This window comes from Monodelphis domestica, chromosome 6 (assembly GCF_027887165.1).
Source record: "Monodelphis domestica isolate mMonDom1 chromosome 6, mMonDom1.pri, whole genome shotgun sequence".
Classification (NCBI taxonomy): domain Eukaryota; kingdom Metazoa; phylum Chordata; class Mammalia; order Didelphimorphia; family Didelphidae; genus Monodelphis; species Monodelphis domestica.
In genome coordinates, this window is record NC_077232.1 from 61,721,160 (window position 1) to 61,741,098 (window position 19,939).

A 19,939-nucleotide genomic window follows, 5' to 3' on the forward strand; every position below is an offset into this window, starting at 1 on the left:
GATCTTAGTCTCCTTATATGTAAAAGGAGATGGGGTAATTAGGTCATAGGATCATAGATTTGGGATGTTAGTAGTGAGAAAACAGAGGCCCAGAAATGATGAATGCCTTGCCTAGGGGCATACAGCTGGTAACCGATAGACTCAGGATTGGAACAGAGGTCCAAGCCCAGCACTCTGTCTGTTACCCCAGAGGTGTCAAACACCAAGTCTCTGAGAGGGTCAGCATATGACCCACAACAGTTCCAAGTGATTCAGAACCAGATTAAAATGTAATGGGGACATAGTTAACAAAATTTACAAATACAATAAAATGGAATTTTATTGTATTTGTAAATTTACACATTTTAGCACATTTTAGAGCTAAGTTAAATGAGCAGCCCTTGGAATCTTTATGTACAGTTCAGTGGTCCCTTTTTTATTTGAGTTTGACACCACTTGATGAGGTGATCTTTGTGGTCCTTTCAGCCTCCCAAACCCCCCCAAATACTATGCCTATTTCAGTAATGTGGTTTTATAGGTAAGGAGAACTCTGGGAAATCATAAAGTATCTCTCCCTGGTATAGGAGAAAAGACTAATCAAGTCAAGTCAGCAAGCATTTTTTAAAACCTTTATTTCCAGTCTTAAACATAACTCCAAGACAGAAGGACAAGGAATAAGCAAACAGGGTTAAATGACTTGTCTAGGGTCACACAACTTGGAAGTGTCTGAGGTCAGATTTCAACTCAGAATCTCCCATCTCTAGGTTCCATGCTGTATCTATTGAGTCACCTAGCTGCCAGTATACAAAGAAAGTTAAAAAAAGTCATCTTTTGTTAAGTTCATGTAGTTTCCCGTTTAATGGGATAAACAACATGCAAACAATGACGTAAATCCCTGAATAAATGGGAGATAATCAACAGAAGGAAGGGAAGGCATTAAGGGGGATGAGAAACAGTCCGGAAGCCTCCAACTCTGAAGATTTCCTGAAAATCTGAGCTTTTAAAAATCTCCTGTTTCCTGAATGAAGTGTCATCACTTTTTGGTAGGGCAGGTATGGATCCTTCCCTCTACTTCATTCTCCAACGGTCTGAGATCTCATCTCATCTCTCCCTTTAATCAACTATTTCTCACTTCTCCCCAGCCATTGGGCTCCTCAAGTACAGCAGAGATCTGACACCTGTTGACAATACCTTCCTCACCCACCCAAACCATTATCTTCTGGCTTAGTAACAATCTAAGGCAGAAAGACAAGGGCTAGGCAATCAGGGTTAAGTGACTTATCCATGGTCACATAACTAGAATGTGTCTGAGGTTAGATTTGAACCCAGATCCTCCTGACTCCTGGCCTGGTGCTCTATTCACTATGCTACCTAGCTGTCCCTGACACTGACTTCAGTAACCCTATTTCTACTTCTCTGAAACTCTTCTCCCCAGAATTAATCTAGACTCCCATTTCTCTCTCTCTCATCTGAATCCTCTTCCAAGGTACACGTCTTACCTTCTAAGACCTTAACGGTATTCCATGTCACTGTGATTCAGGACAGGAATGCTGTAGCTCATAGCTACCAACCCTAAGCCATTCTAGGTGCTTTAAAAAATTTTCTTCTAATTTAATAAAAATATAACTGTTCAATAACGTCCAACCTTTTGTGACTTCGTTTGGGGACTTTTGGGCAGATATTGGAATGGTTTGCCATTGCCTTCTCCGGTTCATTTTACAGATGAGAAAACTAAGGAAAACAGGAATAAGTGACTTGCTCGGGGTCACACAGCAAGTAAGTGTTTGAGATCAGATTTGAACTCAGGAAGATGAGTTTCTGGCTCCATGTCTAGCACTCTATTCACCAACTAGATGCCCTTCTTGCAAAACAGCCTTTTAAAAACCACCTGACTGTGTTTATAACATCTTACAGTTATCAAAAGCATTTATAGCAGAAGGGACAACTCCAGACACAGCAACTTTCACCTTCCAAGTTCTATTGATGGAACCCTAAAAGTATTTTCTGGTCCAGAAGCTCTAAAGCTGAAGTCTCCAGAAAGAATCCATGGAAAGATTTCAGGAGTCCATGAATTCTGTCTGGAAAAATAACTAAACCTTAGTTTTCACTAACTTTTGATTGAAATTTAGCATTTCCTTCTATTATAAACATAAACATAGGGGGAAGTTGGGTTTGAGAGACAGGCTCAGAGATGGGAGGTTCTGGATTCAAATCTGACCTTAGATACTTTCTAGCTGTGTGACCCTGGGCAAGTCACTTGGCTCCCATTGCCTAGCTCTTACCACTGTTCTGCCTTAGAACCCGTACACATCCAAGATGGATGGTAAGGGTTTAAAAAAACCCAACATAAACATTATCCTGAGGAGTCCATCAGCTTCACCAGCTATATGGAGTCCATGCCATAAAAATGGTTAAGAACGCCTGCTCTAGCCACAATTTCCCCCATCTATTTGGTTAGCAAGCAGAATGTATACTGAATCAGTCAATCAAGGGATATGAGTGCATTTTTCTCAAAAAGAAAGCATATAAACACTTTAAGTTTCATTTGAATTATTAACATTTTCTTCATCACTTCCTCAAGCCTAGACAATCAATCAAGCCCTGATTAGTAGCATTTGCTTATCTCCCAGGTGTATGTGCTCACACTGGGAATCTAATCATGGGGTCTGGGAGTCCTCTGCTTGATCTGCCTCTGGAACTGAAAAACAAAAACCAAACCAGAACCATTTATTGAGTTTTATTACGTACAAGAATTGTGCTAGGTGCTGCAGACATAAAGAAAGTGGAACAAGCAGCCCCTGCCGGCAAGGAACACACATTCTAATAGAGAAGACAGATCAGAAAAGAAAGAGGTGATAACAAGAGATGTAGTGACAGATGGATGGATGGATGGATGGATGGATGGATGGATAGATAGATAGATAGGCAGATAGATAGGCAGATAGATAGATGTGGATGGATAGCTGTATGGTGGATAGATACATGAATGGATAGAAAGATAGATAGATAGATAGATAGATAGATAGATAGATAGATAGATAGATAAGCAGATATATAGATAGACAGACAGAGTAGATGGAAGGTAGCCTGAGGAGAGAAGGCACCAGCACCTGGAGAAGCAGCAAAGCCTTCCTGAAGTAAGTGGGATCTAAACTGAACCTTGAAGGAAGCCGGAGAAACTTAGAAGGAAGAAGTGAGAGAGAACATTGTAGAAATGAGTCAATAAGTCAACAAGGCCAAAGTTCCTGGGCCATAGGGTGCACTGTATCTAAATATCGACATTAATGAGCACTCACTAAGCAACTATTTTAATAATATTGGAACCCAACAGAGCAATTATGATCTCCCATAAAATGCAATATTTTACAAGTAATTCCAAGATGGCTCTCCCAGCTAAATCAGACACTGAGGCTCTAGGTTTAACTCTTGTGTAGACTCTGAACCTGGGTTGATTTATTTTTGTAAATCCTTATGCCTTCTATCTTAGAAACAATGCCATGTATTGGTTCCAAGGCAAAAGAGCAGTCAGGGGGTAGTTGAGGTTTAATTGCCAAAGGTATAGAGCTTTATGAATTCACAAGAAGAAGGAAAAGAGTGTTAGCTCTGCCTTCTTCCCAAAAATTGAATTAGATACTGGGATATTTGTAACTTGGTGAGGATCACAGAGCAGGAATCATGGAGCTGGGTTGAACAGGCAGAGGATTTATTATGGCGCCATTTAAGGAAGTCTTAGAACAGCTCTTTCTTGACCTGTGATCCGATCAGAATCTCACCGTGAAAAAGCCATTCAGGCTGCCAAAAGCGACAAAGATAACCAACATCAACCTGAGCTTCATTTGAAGAAACTTCATTCCTCATTCCTTTTCCTTGAAGACATCTTGTGCTTGTAAACATTTTCTTTTTTTTCTTTCTTTCTCTCTCTCTTTTTTTTCTTTAAAGGAATATCCAGACTCAGAGCTGGGGATGGGATTCATTAAAGATTGGTCAACACAGTGTTCTTTCCACTCTCACCCATGCTGAACTAAGGGCATGACAGAATGGCCATCCTTCATCATCACTTGCTTCTTTTCACTGGTGATGAAAATGAGGTTGCCCAGAGATGGGCAGTGGCCAGTCCTAGGGGAAGAGCTGGCCACTGTGTAAACACAGAGCTGGACCCTGGCTAGCTTAGGCTGTGAGGAATTCTAGGGAAGATATCATTTCTGGGTTCAAAGAGTGAGTGGAGAGATAAATATAAACATGAAACAGAGAAAGGTAGAAGGAAGATAGAAACAGTTGTCAAACTTCTGGTATAGGCCATGAGTGCTCTGGGCACTTCAAGAAGGGATGGAATTGTAAGAAGAAGCTTTATGGAGGACCCAGGGGCTGGTCACACAGGGTTGGCAGGTATAATCGAGTTCCAGGCCTGAGACACAATGACCCAGACATCCATTATGATTTGGGAGAGGACACCAGAGTCCCAAAGCAGGACTTCTTAAACATGGGGCTTGAAAACCCCAAAGGGTCCTTAGATTTCAGGGAAGAACTATATATTTGGATGGGAAAAATTATATTTTTGTTTACATATACTTCCTTTTCCAGTGATATGGATTTTATTTTATGCATTTGAAAACATTAGTCTGGGAAGAGATCTGTGGAATTTACCAAATTTCCCAAGGGGTTCTATGACTCAAAAAAAATTTTAAGAAGCTCTCCATCTGCCCAGAGAAAGACAGAAGTAGTGCCTGTGCTCATTGCCTTCCTCATCCTGATTAAAGACTTGTTCTTAAAACTACTCCAATGGTTTTGATTATTTTTCAAGTTGACGACATTTAACACTGTTTGCCTCAGTTTCCTCATCTGTCAAATGAGCTGGAGAAGGAAATGGCAAACCACTCCAGTGTCTTTGTCAAGAAAACTCCAGGTCAGATCACAAAGGGTTGGATGCAACTCAACAACAAAATCTTGCAAGAATTACATTTCTATTAATTATAGAAGAATATCTCCTAAATCACCTAGGATGGCCCCAGGCAGGTGGCTATGAGACTCCAAATGGGATCACAAAGAGTCCTCCAGGATGGAAATGATTCCACATCAAAGAGATTTATAGACATTATCTCATTTGATTAGTCAATCCACAAGCCTTTTTAAAGTATTTTTTCTTTTAAGTACAGACACTATTAAGTACTCATTTTGTTAGCATAGGCACTGTATTAAGCTCTGGATATACAATAAATAAATAGTACCTCTTCCCCAAAACTTTATATTATAATGGGGAAACAGCATTTATGCAAGTCTACATATAAGAAATGTACAGAATAAATGGAGAATAGCCATAGCTGGGAAGATACTAGGTGCTGGGGGGACCAGGGAAAGACTTCCTGCAGAAGGTGGTACATCATCTGAGTTCTAGAGGAAGTCATACATAGTCTTTGAGCTAAGTGAATGAATGAATCAAGTATTTATTAAATACTTACTATGAGCAAAGCCCTGGGGATACAACTGGAAGCTCAAGATAGTCCTTGCCTTCAAGGAACTCCTGTTCTGATGAAGGATGGAGGTAACACACTTGGGAGGTTGCAGCTGAAGATCAGATGGATAGGTCCCATGGTCCCTCGATCCCAGGGTAAAATAGATGGCAATGTCTCTTCTCTGGTGTCATTTCTACTAATAAAGTTGTAGTAGTTTTTGAATGTTGAATCATTTGACAGTGCCAAGGACTTTGGTAACAATTTTATTTTCTGGGTTTTCAATAGATGTGGCTTAATTTTACAGATGAAAAAAATGAAAGTGAGGGGCAAGAAGAAATTTTCCAAAGCTCATATAGCTGCTAAGTGATAGAGTTGTTTTCTGCCCTTCTGCCTCCGAGGATGAGCCCTGTTTGGTCTTTTCTACTGTTACCATCTATTTTTCCACTCGTATTTCTCTCCTCACCAACCTATGTAAGCATAAGATAGAGTTCTCAGTTTGTTTTCTCTCCCTCTCAACTTTTTTTTTCCTTTTAACCCTTAGCTTCCATCTTAGAATCAATGTTGTGTATTGGTTCCAAAGCAGAAGAGCAGTAAATGAAGATTACACACCCTTGGAAGCTAGGAAGTGTCTGAGGTCAAATTTGAACCCAGGACCTCTTTTCTCTAGGCCTGACTCTCACAATCCACTGAGCCCATTAGCTTCTACTTCTCCCTCTCATTTTGAAGTCATAGGCTATAGAGCTGAAAATCATCATAAAAGTAATTAAGTACCACTTCTTCATTTCATTTTGCTCTTTCTTATTAAAAACAACTTTTTATGGTATTTTTCCTTTTTTATTTTTTCCAAGGTGACATGATTCTTCTTGTCTCCTATTTCCATATTGTTCTTTATTTTATAGGGTTTCAGAAGTTCTGAACATTTTATTTCATTATTTCTTTTTTAAAAATTAATTAACATGCCATGGCTACATGATTCATGATTTTTCCCTCCCCTCTTCACTCGCTCCTCCCGGAGCTGACAAGCAATTCCACTGGGTTATACATGTATCATTGTTCAAAATCCATTTCCATATTATTTTTAAAACAGCTTTTATTGTTATTATTCAGTCACGTCTGACTCTTTATAACCCCATTTGGGATTTTATTGGCAAAAATAATGGAGCAGTTTGCCATTTTCTTCTCCAATTCATTTTGCAGATGAGGAAACTGAGTTAGACAGGATTAAATTACTTAACCAAGATCACACAGCTACTAAGTGTCTGAGGCTGGATTTGAACTTAGGGAGATGAGTCTTCCTGGGCTCCAGGCTTAGTGCTCTATCCATTGTACCATCTAACTGCTCATTAAAAATAGTATTGATCACCCATTTAACACAAACTTGCTTAGTAACAATTTATATTTAAATGAGTTAATTTCAATGCATAAAATATTGTAACAATTATTCAGTCACTTGCTCTATGTCTTCATCCAGATTCTTTAGTTGCCTTTTCATTTATTATTCTTATATTCTCATTACTCTGTTAGTGTGTCCTCCATTCTTCTGTTTTGAGTTAGCATTTTGTCTTAAAGCTCTTTACAAATTTCTATGAATTCCTCACATTTGTCTGCCTTAATTACATTCTAGTACACTAATGAGTCACGATTCATTTAGCCAGGGCCATACTATTGGATTTAAATTGCTTCTAGTGTTTTGTAATTATTCCTGATGCCACTTTGAAAATCTTTGACTAGATAGTTTGTGGTGGTGTTGTTGTTGAGAATACTTCCCAGAGTGGGTTCCCAACAATAGAATTATTGGATAAGGGACGATGGGTATTTTTAACTTTACTTTTTATTATTGTGAGATAACTCTCCAGAAAGATTATATAAATTTACAATTCCACCAGTAATGAATGAGTATACCTGTTCTCCCATAATCCCACCAACATTGAAGGAGTTGTTTTGCTTTGCTTCGTTTTGTTTTTACAATCTGAAGGTTGTGAAATGGTACCTCAAAGCACTCACCTTCTCATTTTACAGACAAGGAAACAAAGGATCTGAAATAGCTTGCCCAAGGTCATATAGGCAGCAGTATATATAAGACTTAAACCTGGGACCTCCAGCTCCAGAGCTAGTACTTTCTCTATCACAACATGATTTTCCCAGAGATTTTAAAAAGATTTTTACTTGTAAAAATTATAAGGAAACATTTTTAAAATAGTCAGAGTACCGTAATAGCTATTAAAGTTTTTTTAAAAGTGGAATTAGAAAGGAAGTTGGTCTGGGTTTCCTTAGTCCCTCACTTTCCTCCATGAAAATAATTCTTGGCAGCTAGGTGGTGAAGTGAATAGAGTACCAGGCTTGGAATCAGGAAGACTCATCTTCGTAAGTTCAAATCTAGCCTCAGATACTTACTAGCTATGTGACTCTGGGCAAGTCAGTCATTTAATCTTATTTGCTCAGTTTCCTCATCTGTAAAATGACCAGAATAAGGAAATGGCAAACCACTCCAATATCTTTGCCAAGAAAACCAAATGAGGTCAGACACTACTGAAAACAAATCAACAACAAATATTCTTCTTGCTTCACCCAGGAAATCATATAACATCAGAACTCAAAGCTGTGTTTAGAGTGGTAAGCCCATCTTCAGAGAGAGTTCAGAGGACTTTTTTGTAACTGCTTTCACTTTGTCTCCAGTTCTGTTCTCCTCCTTTGGAACAGAGCAATTGAGAAATTGGCTGTATTCAAACAGGCAGGACTGGAACAAAAGGAAGACTCCATGTATATTTACAGATGTCAAGCCTCACTGAAGGGAGTTCAGAAGATTATAGATTTTGAACTGGAAGAGACCTTAGAGATTATTTTATGTACCCATTTTAAAGATGAGAAAACTGAAATCCAGAGAGATTGAAGGGATCCAGGATTTAAAAAAAATTGTCTGGTCCCCTGACTCTAAATCTTTTTTTCCTCCTTGTACCATTGTGGATTCTTGGTTTCTGGGTGGCTTTATTTTCGTAAAGGGTTACCGTTTCCGCGATTCTAGTTCTCTTCCCCATCACTATTCAGAGAGAGACAGAGAGACAGAGAGACAGAGACAGAGAGATGGAGAGAGAAGGAGGGAGGGAGGTAGAGAGAAAGAGAGACAGACCGACAGACAGATAGACAGAGGTGAAGTTTTCCATGGTTCTTGATGGTGTCCTAGATTTTGTACAGCAGAGGGCAGAAGAAACTCTCTAGAACAGGGGGATGAGGGTGCTAGGTGGGAAGGCTGGCTTGGAGAAGTCCCAAGAGGAAAGCCATGGAGGAACTTTCTACCCTTCCAGCATGAGAGTTAGAAGGGATCTTGGAAGCCAGTGATCCAATTCAATTCCAAACTGAGCAGGAATCCTCTCTATGACCTCCCCTAGCCATCACATAAAGACCTCCAGTAATGGAGAGCTAATGACCTCCCGAGGGAGCCCATTCTACACTGGGATAGCCCTCACTCTTAGGAGGTTTGGGCTTGTTTGTTTTTATTACATTGAGCAGAAATCTTCCTCTTTGCTACTTAATAATAACAATGAGTTGATAGTTAAATAGTTGATAGCTTAGAAGTTAAATAAATTTTAAACTATTTTAAAGCTAAAATAACTTTAAGGTTTTCTTCAACACTTGATTTGATTCTCTTTTATTTATTTATTTTCTTTTTTAAAAAAACTCTTAGCTTTCATCTCAGCTCTGTAAGGTAGGTTCTACAGGTATCGTTGTCATCCCTTTATAGATGAAGGAACACATGATCATAGAGCTTCAAGTAACTTCCCCAGGCAGCTAAGAAGCCCAAGTTCTATCCCCTTAGACAAGCTGACCTTCTACTTCAGAGTCTATCAGGCCCCTTAAGTTTTTCTTTTTCATGCTAACATGTCTAGTTTGATCATTGAATCCCCTTTGGTTAAGACGGATCTCGAGTGCCCCCCACCCAGCCTGCTCATCTTTCTTTGAATGTGTTTTAGCTTGTCAATACTTTTCTAAAATGTGGTTCCCTGGACTGAACATAACACCTAGGAGGAATCTGGATAGGGCAAGAGACAAAGGCTGACAGATCTCTTACACCAGGGACTTCTGAGCTGCAGTGGACTAAACTGAGGCAGCAGATAAGGTAACAGTGCTGTGATCCATGCTAAGTGGCACAGTAGATAGAAAATGGAACCTGGAGTCAAGAAAACCCAAGTTCAAATCCAGCCTCAAATACTTATCAGTTGTCAAACCCCAAGCAAGTCATTTAACCCTATTTGCCTCAGTTTCCTCATCTATAAAATTAGTTGGAGAAGGAAATGGTGAACCACTCTAGTATCTTCACCAAGAAAGCCTCAAATGAGGTCAAAGTCAAACATTGAATAACAACAATATTCAATATTCAATTCAATATGTTCCAATTTAATATGGTAAGTCCAGGAAGGACACCAAGATCCCTAAAGAGGGAAGAACCTGTCTAGGTCAGAAATAAAGTAGTCAAAACTCCCATGTCTATCATAGTGGCCCATGAGTAGCCTTCCAGCCTTGGGGAGCTAAGAAGACCTTATCTTTAAAGTAAAATAAAATATAAAATAAAATAAATCGAGGAATGGTTTCCATCTTAATCTCCCTTCAGAGAGCAACTCACTCACTGACGGGGACCCCCATTCTCTGCTCTGCAAAAGACTCCTTTTCATATGAACAATATTCAGATGAAGTCAAAGATAACCAGCCTTCATTTTCTCCTTAAAGACAATGAATGAGTCAGGATGGAAAAAAAAAATACTGGATTTGGATTCGCAGGTTCTGGGTTTAAATCCAGGGCTTTGGACACTTACTCTTTGTGTAAATGCTGATAAAGTCACTTGGTTTCTTTTGGCCCCAGTTTCCTCAATGTGTAAAAATGAGGGCTGGGTGACCGCTAAGGCTCCTTCTGAACTCCTGCAACTTTTGTCAGTCAGTTGATTGTTATAGTTCACTTATGCCTGACTCTTTGTGATCCCATTTGGGGTTTTCTTGGCAAAGACACTGGAGTGGTTTGCAGATGATAAAGTGACTTACCCAGGGTCACATTACTAGTAAATGTCTGAAATCAGATTTGAACTCATGAACTTGAGCCTTCCTGATTCCAAGCCCAGTGCTTCAGCCATTGTGCCACTCAGCTTCCCCATTCCACTGATGCTCATCTGCTAGGTGGGTATGAAAGGGATTGCCTTGGAAGGTGTTTCCACTTTGAGATGCTCAAACTTCAGATACCAACCCCACCCTATTCATAGGGGAACTTGGTGACTTGTTCATATCTTTCATTCAACACTACAAAGACTTTATAGTGAATTTATCAGAGTCTAGCTATATGGGGTCCATAATAATAACATTAGCTATTTTTTCTGTTACACTTGTTAAGAGAGAATTAAAAGTCTCTTAACACACTTTAAGGACTACAAAGGACTTTATAGATACTATCTCATTTCATCTTTACAACAACCCTGGGAGGTAGAGTTTACCATTATTCCCATTTTACAAATAAGGAAACTGAGGCACATGTACACTAAGAGTTTGGTGAATTACCCACTACTGAAAGCTGGTGCCTAGAACTTAGAGCTACCTAACTCTAAGCCCAGAGGCACTATTCCTTTCACTACCTAACTGCCTCTGATATAGCAGAAAGATCATTGAGCTTGATCCTCAGCAAGTCACAGCTTCTCTGAACTTCAGGTTCCTTATCTGTAAAATGGAGAGAAAATATTGAGATCACAGGATTGTTGAAAGGAAAGTGAAATTTAAACATTACCTAGATAGGAGCTATTCTTATCATATCATCTTAAAGCTGTGGAAACTGAGGCTCCATATAAAGGGACCCCAGGGACAAGATTGACCCAGGTCTTCTGTCTCCAAGTTGAGTGTCCTTTCCTCTGCATAAGAGCCTCCCCATCTAACTTCTAGAACATTCTAAAGCTGCTAATAAATCCCAAAATAATAACACATTTGTGTAACACTTTATGGTTTACAAAATGCTTTACTCTAATTTTCTGACTTGTTCCTCATAAAAGCCCTGAGAGGGCTGTGCTATTATTATTAATATATTTTATTTTATTTATATATAATATAGAAATAGTTTTAATATAGAATATATTAATATATGAGTGGGAGAAATAAGGCTTAAGGCATTTAAATGATTTACCCCCAAATCACATAGCTAGCAAATATCTGAGGTGGGATTTGAACCCATAGCTTCCTGACTTCAAGTCCAGTGTGATCTACCCTAGCTGTCTACAGTGACTTCATGGAAGCTAGTTTTGAATCTCAAGTTTGCTGCTTTGGGGTCCAGAATTCCAGGGCTGGTGTGACTATCCTGGAATGGGGAGTGTGGGAAGGGCCATAGAGTCAGAGAAAACCAAACATTGTTTGGGAAAGGTGACCAGCACTCATCTGCCTGTCTCTTCATTAAAGGATTAAGCCCCGCCCCCCTTCATCTTTAACATCTGCTCAGTTACCCAGGGGAAGACCACAAATCCTACAAATAGCTCTTTGGTCAGGGCCCTGTCTTCCAAGTTCACCATTAGATGTTTATATTTTCCCTTTAATCCATAAGTGATGTGGGGATCTTGGAAGCTCTTGGGAAGTCATGAGGAGACAAGCCTGGCTTGAGCACTGCTCCCCAACAGCCAGACTGAAGGCTGCCCAAGATGATGCCCTTTGGGGCTTGTACATGAGGGTATGTGAGGTCCTGCCTCTGCCCTCCCCCTTAGTTTCTAACTATAGCCAAGTCTGTTGGGGAATCTGGACAGGTCACCCTTCAAGATACTGATTGAACAGGAGAAAAGCTTCACTGGGATGCCCTCTCTAGAAATAGCTTGGCCTTCTCAGGCAGGGCACAAGACTTTTCTAACCCTGGTGACCCTTGGTTATTGGAAGCGCCTCTGGCATCAGGATCGCCAACAATGGCAAAGGAGTTTATTTGTGCTTTTGGCGTCTCCCCAGTCTTCGGATCCCCAGCTTCTCAGTGCTCCTCCCCCAGGGCTGACAGGAGGCCAAGGGGCTTAGCGGTGCATGGTCTGGGCAGCCAGCCCTCCAGCCCTGAGGAGGCCATCATGCCCAACCTACCTGGAGATGAAGAGCAGCCAGGAGAGCCACAGCCCGCCCCGAGCCCTGCTGTCGAAGTAAGTGACCTCCTGGCCTTTCCCCCACCCTTCCTTCCCTTCCTGGGCTAGGCATAAATGTAAGTAGAGGGACAGCGGGAAAGAGTCACATCCTTCCACATGGACATGGGAGTTGGAGGACAAGTGGTCTCCCAAGATTCTCTGGGCTCCATCATCTACCTTGGAGATGTCTCAGGTGTCTGAACCCTTTTCCTTTGGAAATACTCAATACTAGACTTTCCAAGTCCATAATTGCTCTCTCGAAGAGAATTCACCCTGTCCACTGGACTAGAAATGGTTTCCCTCTTAGTTGTATATGACCTTGGCCAAGTCTAAAACTGAGTCTGTGCTGACTTTGCAGGCTTAGATAGGTAAAGGCTTCCCCCTAAAAATAAAAACTGACTTCCTTCCATCTTTCATGGATATTTCAGTGTCCTAAAGTCAGGTATCAGCCTGAGATTCTTACCTGTGGTGGGAAAAGGAGGTTGATGTGAAAGGAAGTGGGGTGGGATGGGGTAGGATAGGGTGGGATGATGGGATGGCTAAATGGTGTCTCCATTTATGAATAAGGCATGAATAAGGAAAATGCTGAGATATAGGGAATTTAGAGTCAGATGAGGTAGGTTCAAATCTGAATCCTGCCACCTGTGTGACTGTGAGCAAGTCATTTCATCCCTCTGGGTCCTGGTTTCCCCATCTCTAAAATAAGGGGGTTTGGCAATATGACCTCTGAGGATCCCTTCTAAGTTTAAGTTTATGATCGTATGAGCCAGAAAGCAGGGTTCTGATCTTGTCCCTCTCACTGATGGGCCAAGGGAGCTTGTGTGAGGTCTTCCCCTCCTCTGGACCATGAAGAATTTAGACTGGATGACCCCCAAAGCCTCTTTCAGCTGGCTGTCAAAGTCAGGGGGCTTTAACTTTTATGTATGTGTTGTATTTGAACCTACCTCATTGGCAATCTGGTAAACCTATTCCTTCTCAGGATAATGTTTTTAAATGCTTGAAACAAAATAACAAGAATTACAGAGGAAACCAGTTATATTGAAATATAGTTATCAAAATATTTTTAAAAACAAGCTCACATACCCCAGGTCAAGAACTGCTGCTCTAAACATTCCTGGGCATTCAGAGTCAAAAAGAGCCATTTTTGCTGTCTCAGGCAGACTTCTGTTGCAGAGGTTTATACCAGGAAGGAAGGCCATACTTGGCCAACACTTGTTGACAACCAGGAGTCCAGTAGACCTGGGCCAAGTCATAAAGGGAGTGGGTCTGGATGGAAACTTCCTGACTCCCTGGCCCACCCTCAGCTGAGGTGTTGAAAGTCTCCCAGGGGCTCAGGACACTAGCTTCTATGCTGGAGGAGAAAAACATCCATTGGTTTTCCTCTCACGTTGCTGGAAAGTGTTGTCACTTTGTCCTGCATAATTTATCCTATATTCCATCCAAGCTTCACCATGTGCTAAAGGGTCATTTCCTGGCTGGGATAGCCCTGGCCTAGTGGGGCTGGAGTTTTGCAGGAGGTAGCTTGGATGCATAGAATGAGCCACTTATCTTTATCCATTCCACAGGGCTTGGGAGCCCAGTGCGCCATCTTTGCCCTGTGAAGCCCCCAGCTTTGCACATCAGGCCACAAACTCTAGTTAGTAGCTCAGGAACAGAACAACAGAGGTTCAAGTCATGTGCTTGTCCCAGCCAGCCCTGACCAAGGATTTCCAAGGGAAGTGTTGGGAACAGACTGCTCCATCCTCGTTAAATGTTTATTCACTGATTGCCTGACCTCTTCAATTGGATAACTTTGCCTTCAGATGAATGACCATTTGGGGAATAAAAGAATAGATACTAGTCATAAACTGGGACAGGTAGGTGGCAAAATGGATAGAGTGCTGAGCCTGGAATCAGGAAGACTCATCTTACTGAGTTTAAATCCAGCCTCAGATACTTACTAGCTGTGTGTGACCCTGGGCAAGTCACTTAAGCCTGTTTGCCTTAGTCTCCTCATCTGTAAAATGGAAGAAAGGAAGCAGCAAACCATTCTAGTAGCTTTGCCAAGAAAACCCCAAAATGGGTCACAAAGAGTTGGATATAACCAAAAAGAACTGATTACCCAAGACAGGAAGGATTATGGATGGTGATGGAGTAGGAAGAAGAACATTGCGTTTGGAATCTCCAGACATCATCTCTACACCTAGTATCCTGTTGAGCAAATCACTTGATCTCTGTAGACCTCATTTTATAAATAATATCTGCTGCTTAGGAAGGTAGTGAGCTCCCTGTCTGGAAGTCTCTGTGGGGAGAAGAGATAACTACTTTGGGAGGGTTGGGGGGGGGTGTATAGTCACTGCTCATGGGCAGATTAGACTAGATGTCCACCAGGACCCATTCTATAACTCTGAGATTCTAGGATTGTCTGAGTTCCCAGTGCCATGGGGAGTCCCTCAAGGCCACTGAAAGGCAAAGTAAAGAACAGAGCCTTGTTCTTTGTTTACTCATCCCCAGGGTCCATCCCCAGCCTGCAGCCTTTCATTTTCCCATATCTGGTATAAAAATTAATGAGTCCTTCCCACATAAAAGCTGCAGGGTCCAAATCCTGTTTTGCTTTACTCTCTCTGTCTCTCTCTCTCTGTCTCTCTCTGTCTCTGTGTCTCTCTCCTTCTCTCTCTCCTCTCTCGTCTCTCTCTCTCTCTCTCTCTCTCTCTCTCTCTCTCACTCTCTCCTCTCACTCTCTCTTTCTCTCTCTCCTTTCTTCTTTCTGTCTCTCTCTGTCTCTGTCTCTCTGTCTCTGTCTCTCTGTCTCTCTGTCTCTCTCTGTCTCTCTCTGTCTCTGTCTCTCTGTCTCTCTCTGTCTCTCTCTGTCTCTGTCTCTGTCTCTGTCTCTGTCTCTGTCTCTCTCTCTCTCTCTCTCTCACTTCTCTCTCTAAACACAAAACTCAATTTCTCATTGGAAGTCTACAGCTTTTTCAACAGTAACAAAACAGAAAATTTACCCAGGAATATGAGTGACAGACAAATCAATCTTATTCTTTCTCTGTATTTTCTTTCTTTTATTAGAAATTTAGCCATCACCAATAACACATGCAAACATTTCAATATGCAAAAAGAGAATAAGAAGGAGGATTCTATAAGAATTACAAGTTCCTAGGGAAAGAGGAAGGAGGGATGCCAGAGGTTTTCTAGTCCAATTCCTTTATTTTACAGATGGAGAAACTGAGGCACAAATGAGCTAAGTGACTTTCCTAAGCATCCTTCCATTAGAAACTATGAATTATGGAACTTCTTACATAGAATTTTTTAAAAGTATATATTTAACTCAACAAGATAATTAACAGGTAAGAAAAATGATCTCATTTATTTAACATGTCCCCTTCTGCACTTCTTAAGAGGCAACATAGTATAGGACAGGATTGTATATTTGGAGTCAGGAAGACCTGGGTTCAAAGCCTGCTCAGATATTTACTAGCTATGTGACCATGGACATGTCACTTAATTTCTCTGTCCCTCAATTTCTCCATCTCTAAGATGAGGAAGTTGGATTTGATAACTTCTAAGTCCCTTCCCTTCCCTCTAAAGTCCTTTCCCAATCATCCTATAATCTTTTTGTTGTCTTCTTTGTATTTTAAAATGTTTTAATTTGTTGATTTTTCCTATTTCTATCACTGCCCACTGATTCATTGCTCCATTCTTTTTCTTCTTTTTTTGTTTTTGTTCCAACGCAGAAGAATAGTAAGAGCTTGGCAATGGGGGTTAAGTGACTTGCCCAGGATCACACACCTAGGAAGTGTTTGAGGCCAGATTTGAACCCTGGATCTATCATCTCTAGGTCTACCTCTTTAGTATTGATACTGAGAACGAAGATAGGGTTTAATGAGACAGACAGACAGAGAGAGAGAGAGAGAGAGAGAGAGAGAGAGAGAGAGAGAGAGAGAGAGAGAGAGAGATTGAAGATAATCCCACAATCTCTGGCCCAGTTTTCATTCCCCTCACCATCCTGGTTGTCCATCTTTATCCATGCTCCAGATTGTCAGTTTCTTCTCTAGAATTGACATAATATTCCAGATGTGGCCTGAGTGTTCAAGGGACAATAGTTCTCTTGCCTCCTTCCCCATCTGCCTCAGGACTCTTTGTAGCTTAAAATCATGTTCATTGCCTTAGTAGATATCATATGTTTTTGATTCACATTAAACTTATGTCTCTGATTTTTTAATACCCACTGCTTGGCAGGGTCTACCACTCTTTAAGTGTGATTAATCTGGGGGCTCAAGTGCAGGACTTTGTCTTTTAGTCCAGTTTAACATAGTCTTGATGTCTTAGGACCTAAACAGCACAGATCAGTCCCATTTAGGTGATGCAAAGCCCCATGTTTGCTTCTTTAGGACCCCCAAGTCTTGAAGCTTTTAGGAATTTCCCAATTATTTTTCTCCCTTGATATTTGGTTTGGAGTTAGTAAAATGCCTTTCAATTTCCATTGTGTGTTTAGAAAGATGCTGAGTGTCCACTCAGCACCTTTAGCACCATCCCAACCCCATTTGGTCTTTGTTTTTGTTTTTTAAACCTTTCCCTTCCATCTTGGAATCAATACCATGTATTGGTTCAAGGCAAAAGAGTAATAAGAGCTAGGCAATTGGGTTAAGTGACTTGCCCCACAACTAAGAATCATCTAAGGTTAGATTTGAACCCAGGTCCTCCCACCTCCAGGCTTGGTCACCTAGCTACCCCTTAAATGACATTTTGTTACTCCCTGAAATGTCCTTCCTGGCAATGGTGCTCCCAGAACAAGAATTGGTCCCAGGCCTGGAGAAAAGAAACTATTCACATAGATAGACAAGATACTGTTTAAGGGAAATTAGCTTCTTCCACAAACATTGCCAGGACCTTTTAGCCGGAATTAAACTGGAATCCCTGCCTATGTATGACCTTCCCTTTCCTTCTCCTAGTGCTTATCTTGGGTCCAGTCATGTGAAGTTGGGCAAAAAGACGAAGGATTCCAGTTTGCAACACCGCTCTCTATTTATAGTGGGACGCAGCATGTTACGAAGTCATTGTACATTCCTGGGAGTTTATCAGGAGAATAAATATTTAAATGTTTCTATAAGATTTATTCAGCAGGAACACAATGTGACCTATGAGACAGATTTCTCCTGGGAGCCTTGGTTAAGTCTGCAGTTGAATGGCTGGATCTAGAGCTAGATACAGGCAGCTAAGATTACATTATTTGGAAATCCACCTCAGCCTTTTCTGACTTCTGCTCTTCTCTCTCAGCCCTTACACCCTATTCCCTCACCTCTGGGTCTGGGAAAGGAGTTTCAAATTTTACAACCAGTTAATGCATTTCAAATGAAATCTGAACAAGAAGACACTTAAAAAAAGATGGGAGCATTCTTTGTCATTTTCTCTTCTGCTTCCCTGGTATATGATTCTCTGAGATTCAGCATAAGAACTTTTAATTTTTCTTTGTTTATTTTTAAACCCTCACCTTCTGCCTTGGAATCAATACTGTGGATTGGTTTCAAGGCAGAAGAGTAGTAAGGGCTAGGCCATGGGAGTTAAGTGACTTACCCAGGGTCACACAGATAGGAAGTATCTGAGACTAGATTTGAAAGAACCGTTAGTTTAAAAAAAATATTTGTTGCTTGTCAACTCCAAGAAGTGGGAGGGAAGAGGGGAAAAAGACAAGAATTATGTAGTCAAAAAATTAACAAATATATTTATGGTGTTTGAAACCAAGTCCCTTTTACAAAAATCAGCAGGTTTGAAATGGTTAATCCACTAAGCTCTCACTTATAAAAATTGACCTTTATTGTAAAAATCAATAGTAAGATTAGAAGAAAAAATTTTTCAGGACAAAGAACACCAAAACTATAAAGCAAGAATTTTTCTAAAATGGCATCTTAGAAAGATATTCTTGAATCCCTCTAAAGAGTTGATTGCTTGATTCTGCCTTTATCAGTATCCCAAATTAAAGTAATAGAGAGTGAAGTAACTTGGCTGTAGTTGGAAGGTTGCTAACACCAATCCTGGCTCACCACCCCAAGTATGGTGAGATGAAACTCCAGATAACTTACCTGGCCCCAGATCTAGCAGTCAGGTGCATGATGGGAATTGAAACTTACTAACTTCAGCTCAAATATCAAGGGGGCTCAAGAAGAGTTTCTGCTAAAAAGTGGGAACAGAGAAGTTTAGACACCAGATTAGACCTGAGGGGCTCTGTTATGTGTGGGGAGGCTTCACACAGGCACATCGGTGAGATGGGGGAGAACTGATACTCTTTGTCCTTCGCTTTTGCAACTAAACTTGAATCTCTGTCCTTAGTTTCCTACTTTGTCGCTTTATAATTTTTGTCATATTTATTGCTTACCATAAAATTGACTATCATTTTTTCCTCCAGTAAAATGTATAGGTTGGGTTCAATGGCCTCAAAATTGGTACGATAAGTGTTTCAGCTAGAGCAAGCGACAAAACCATTTAGGTGTTTTCTGCCTGGGTCAGACCTCATCTGGGGTTTGGGGGTCAATTTTGGAGCTGTAATTTTGACAGGGACATCTGACAAGCTGTAACCTGTGGAGGGGGGCAGATGCCTTGGAGGACGGGTAGCCAGAACTCAAGATGTTTAGCCTAGAGAAGAAAGACTTAATAAACATCCACTGTCTTCTAGCATCCAAATGGTTGTCGCAGGGAAAAGCGATTATTCCTCTCTTGTTTGGCCCCAGAGAGCAGAATGGGAACAAAAGTTGGCATTTGTGGAAAGGCCATATTTTAGCTCAATATAAGGAATGACTTTCTATCAGTCAGAACTGTCCAGCAAGGAATCACCTCATGTGGTTTCCTGTCACATGAAGCATTTAAGCAGACATTGTCTAACTTCTCCACTGGCTTTGGATTCGGGTCAAAGAATCCGTGTTCAAATCCTGTCTTTGACACTTATTACTTGGGTGGCCTTGTGTAAATGAGGTCTTTGGATTAGATGGCCTCTAAGGTCTCTCCCTACTCTAAACCTGAAAACCTGTGAAGTTATAGAGGGGATTGCTGTATCCAAAAGGGGATTCCATTAGGGAGATGCCTTTTAATCTTTGTCAGTGTTGAAACTGTGGGAGTCTAGGTCCCTTCCAGCTGCAAATCTCTCTGGTTCTGAGACATTCTGGACCCATTACCCTTTTGCATGAGGGGATTGCTTCCCCAACCTTGCCACACCATTCGGGATCTGTTGCACTATTAGATAACATCAGGAATAGGGGAAGCCACAAATTTTGCATTCTGGGGGATAGGAAAGAAGTAAAATGGAGTGCAAAGAGGTGGGAAAAATCTTACCAGTGGTAGCTAGGTGGCAAAGGGTGCTGAACTTGAAATCCAGAACTTGAGTTCAAAATTCCACCTCAAATACTTACTAGTTGTATAACCCTAAGCAAT

At 40.9% G+C, this 19,939-nt stretch overlaps 1 protein-coding gene across 9 annotated transcripts in view; it reads left to right on the top strand.

The window, feature by feature from the left end:
- IRAG1 (inositol 1,4,5-triphosphate receptor associated 1) overlaps nucleotides 1-19,939 on the top strand; it is a 233,145-nt gene that overhangs the window by 136,162 nt on the left and 77,044 nt on the right. For 5 of the 9 annotated variants that reach the window (XM_056802088.1, XM_056802090.1, XM_056802086.1 and 2 more), the window contains one exon: nucleotides 12,381-12,559. The exons of 3 other annotated variants lie outside the window; for them this stretch is intronic. In XM_056802088.1, the coding sequence (XP_056658066.1) occupies nucleotides 12,491-12,559 (69 nt within the window). In that variant the 5' untranslated portion in view covers nucleotides 12,381-12,490. Of the gene's footprint in view, nucleotides 1-12,380; nucleotides 12,560-19,939 lie in introns of those variants that run through there. One more of the 9 variants, XM_056802094.1, reaches the window with a different exon arrangement.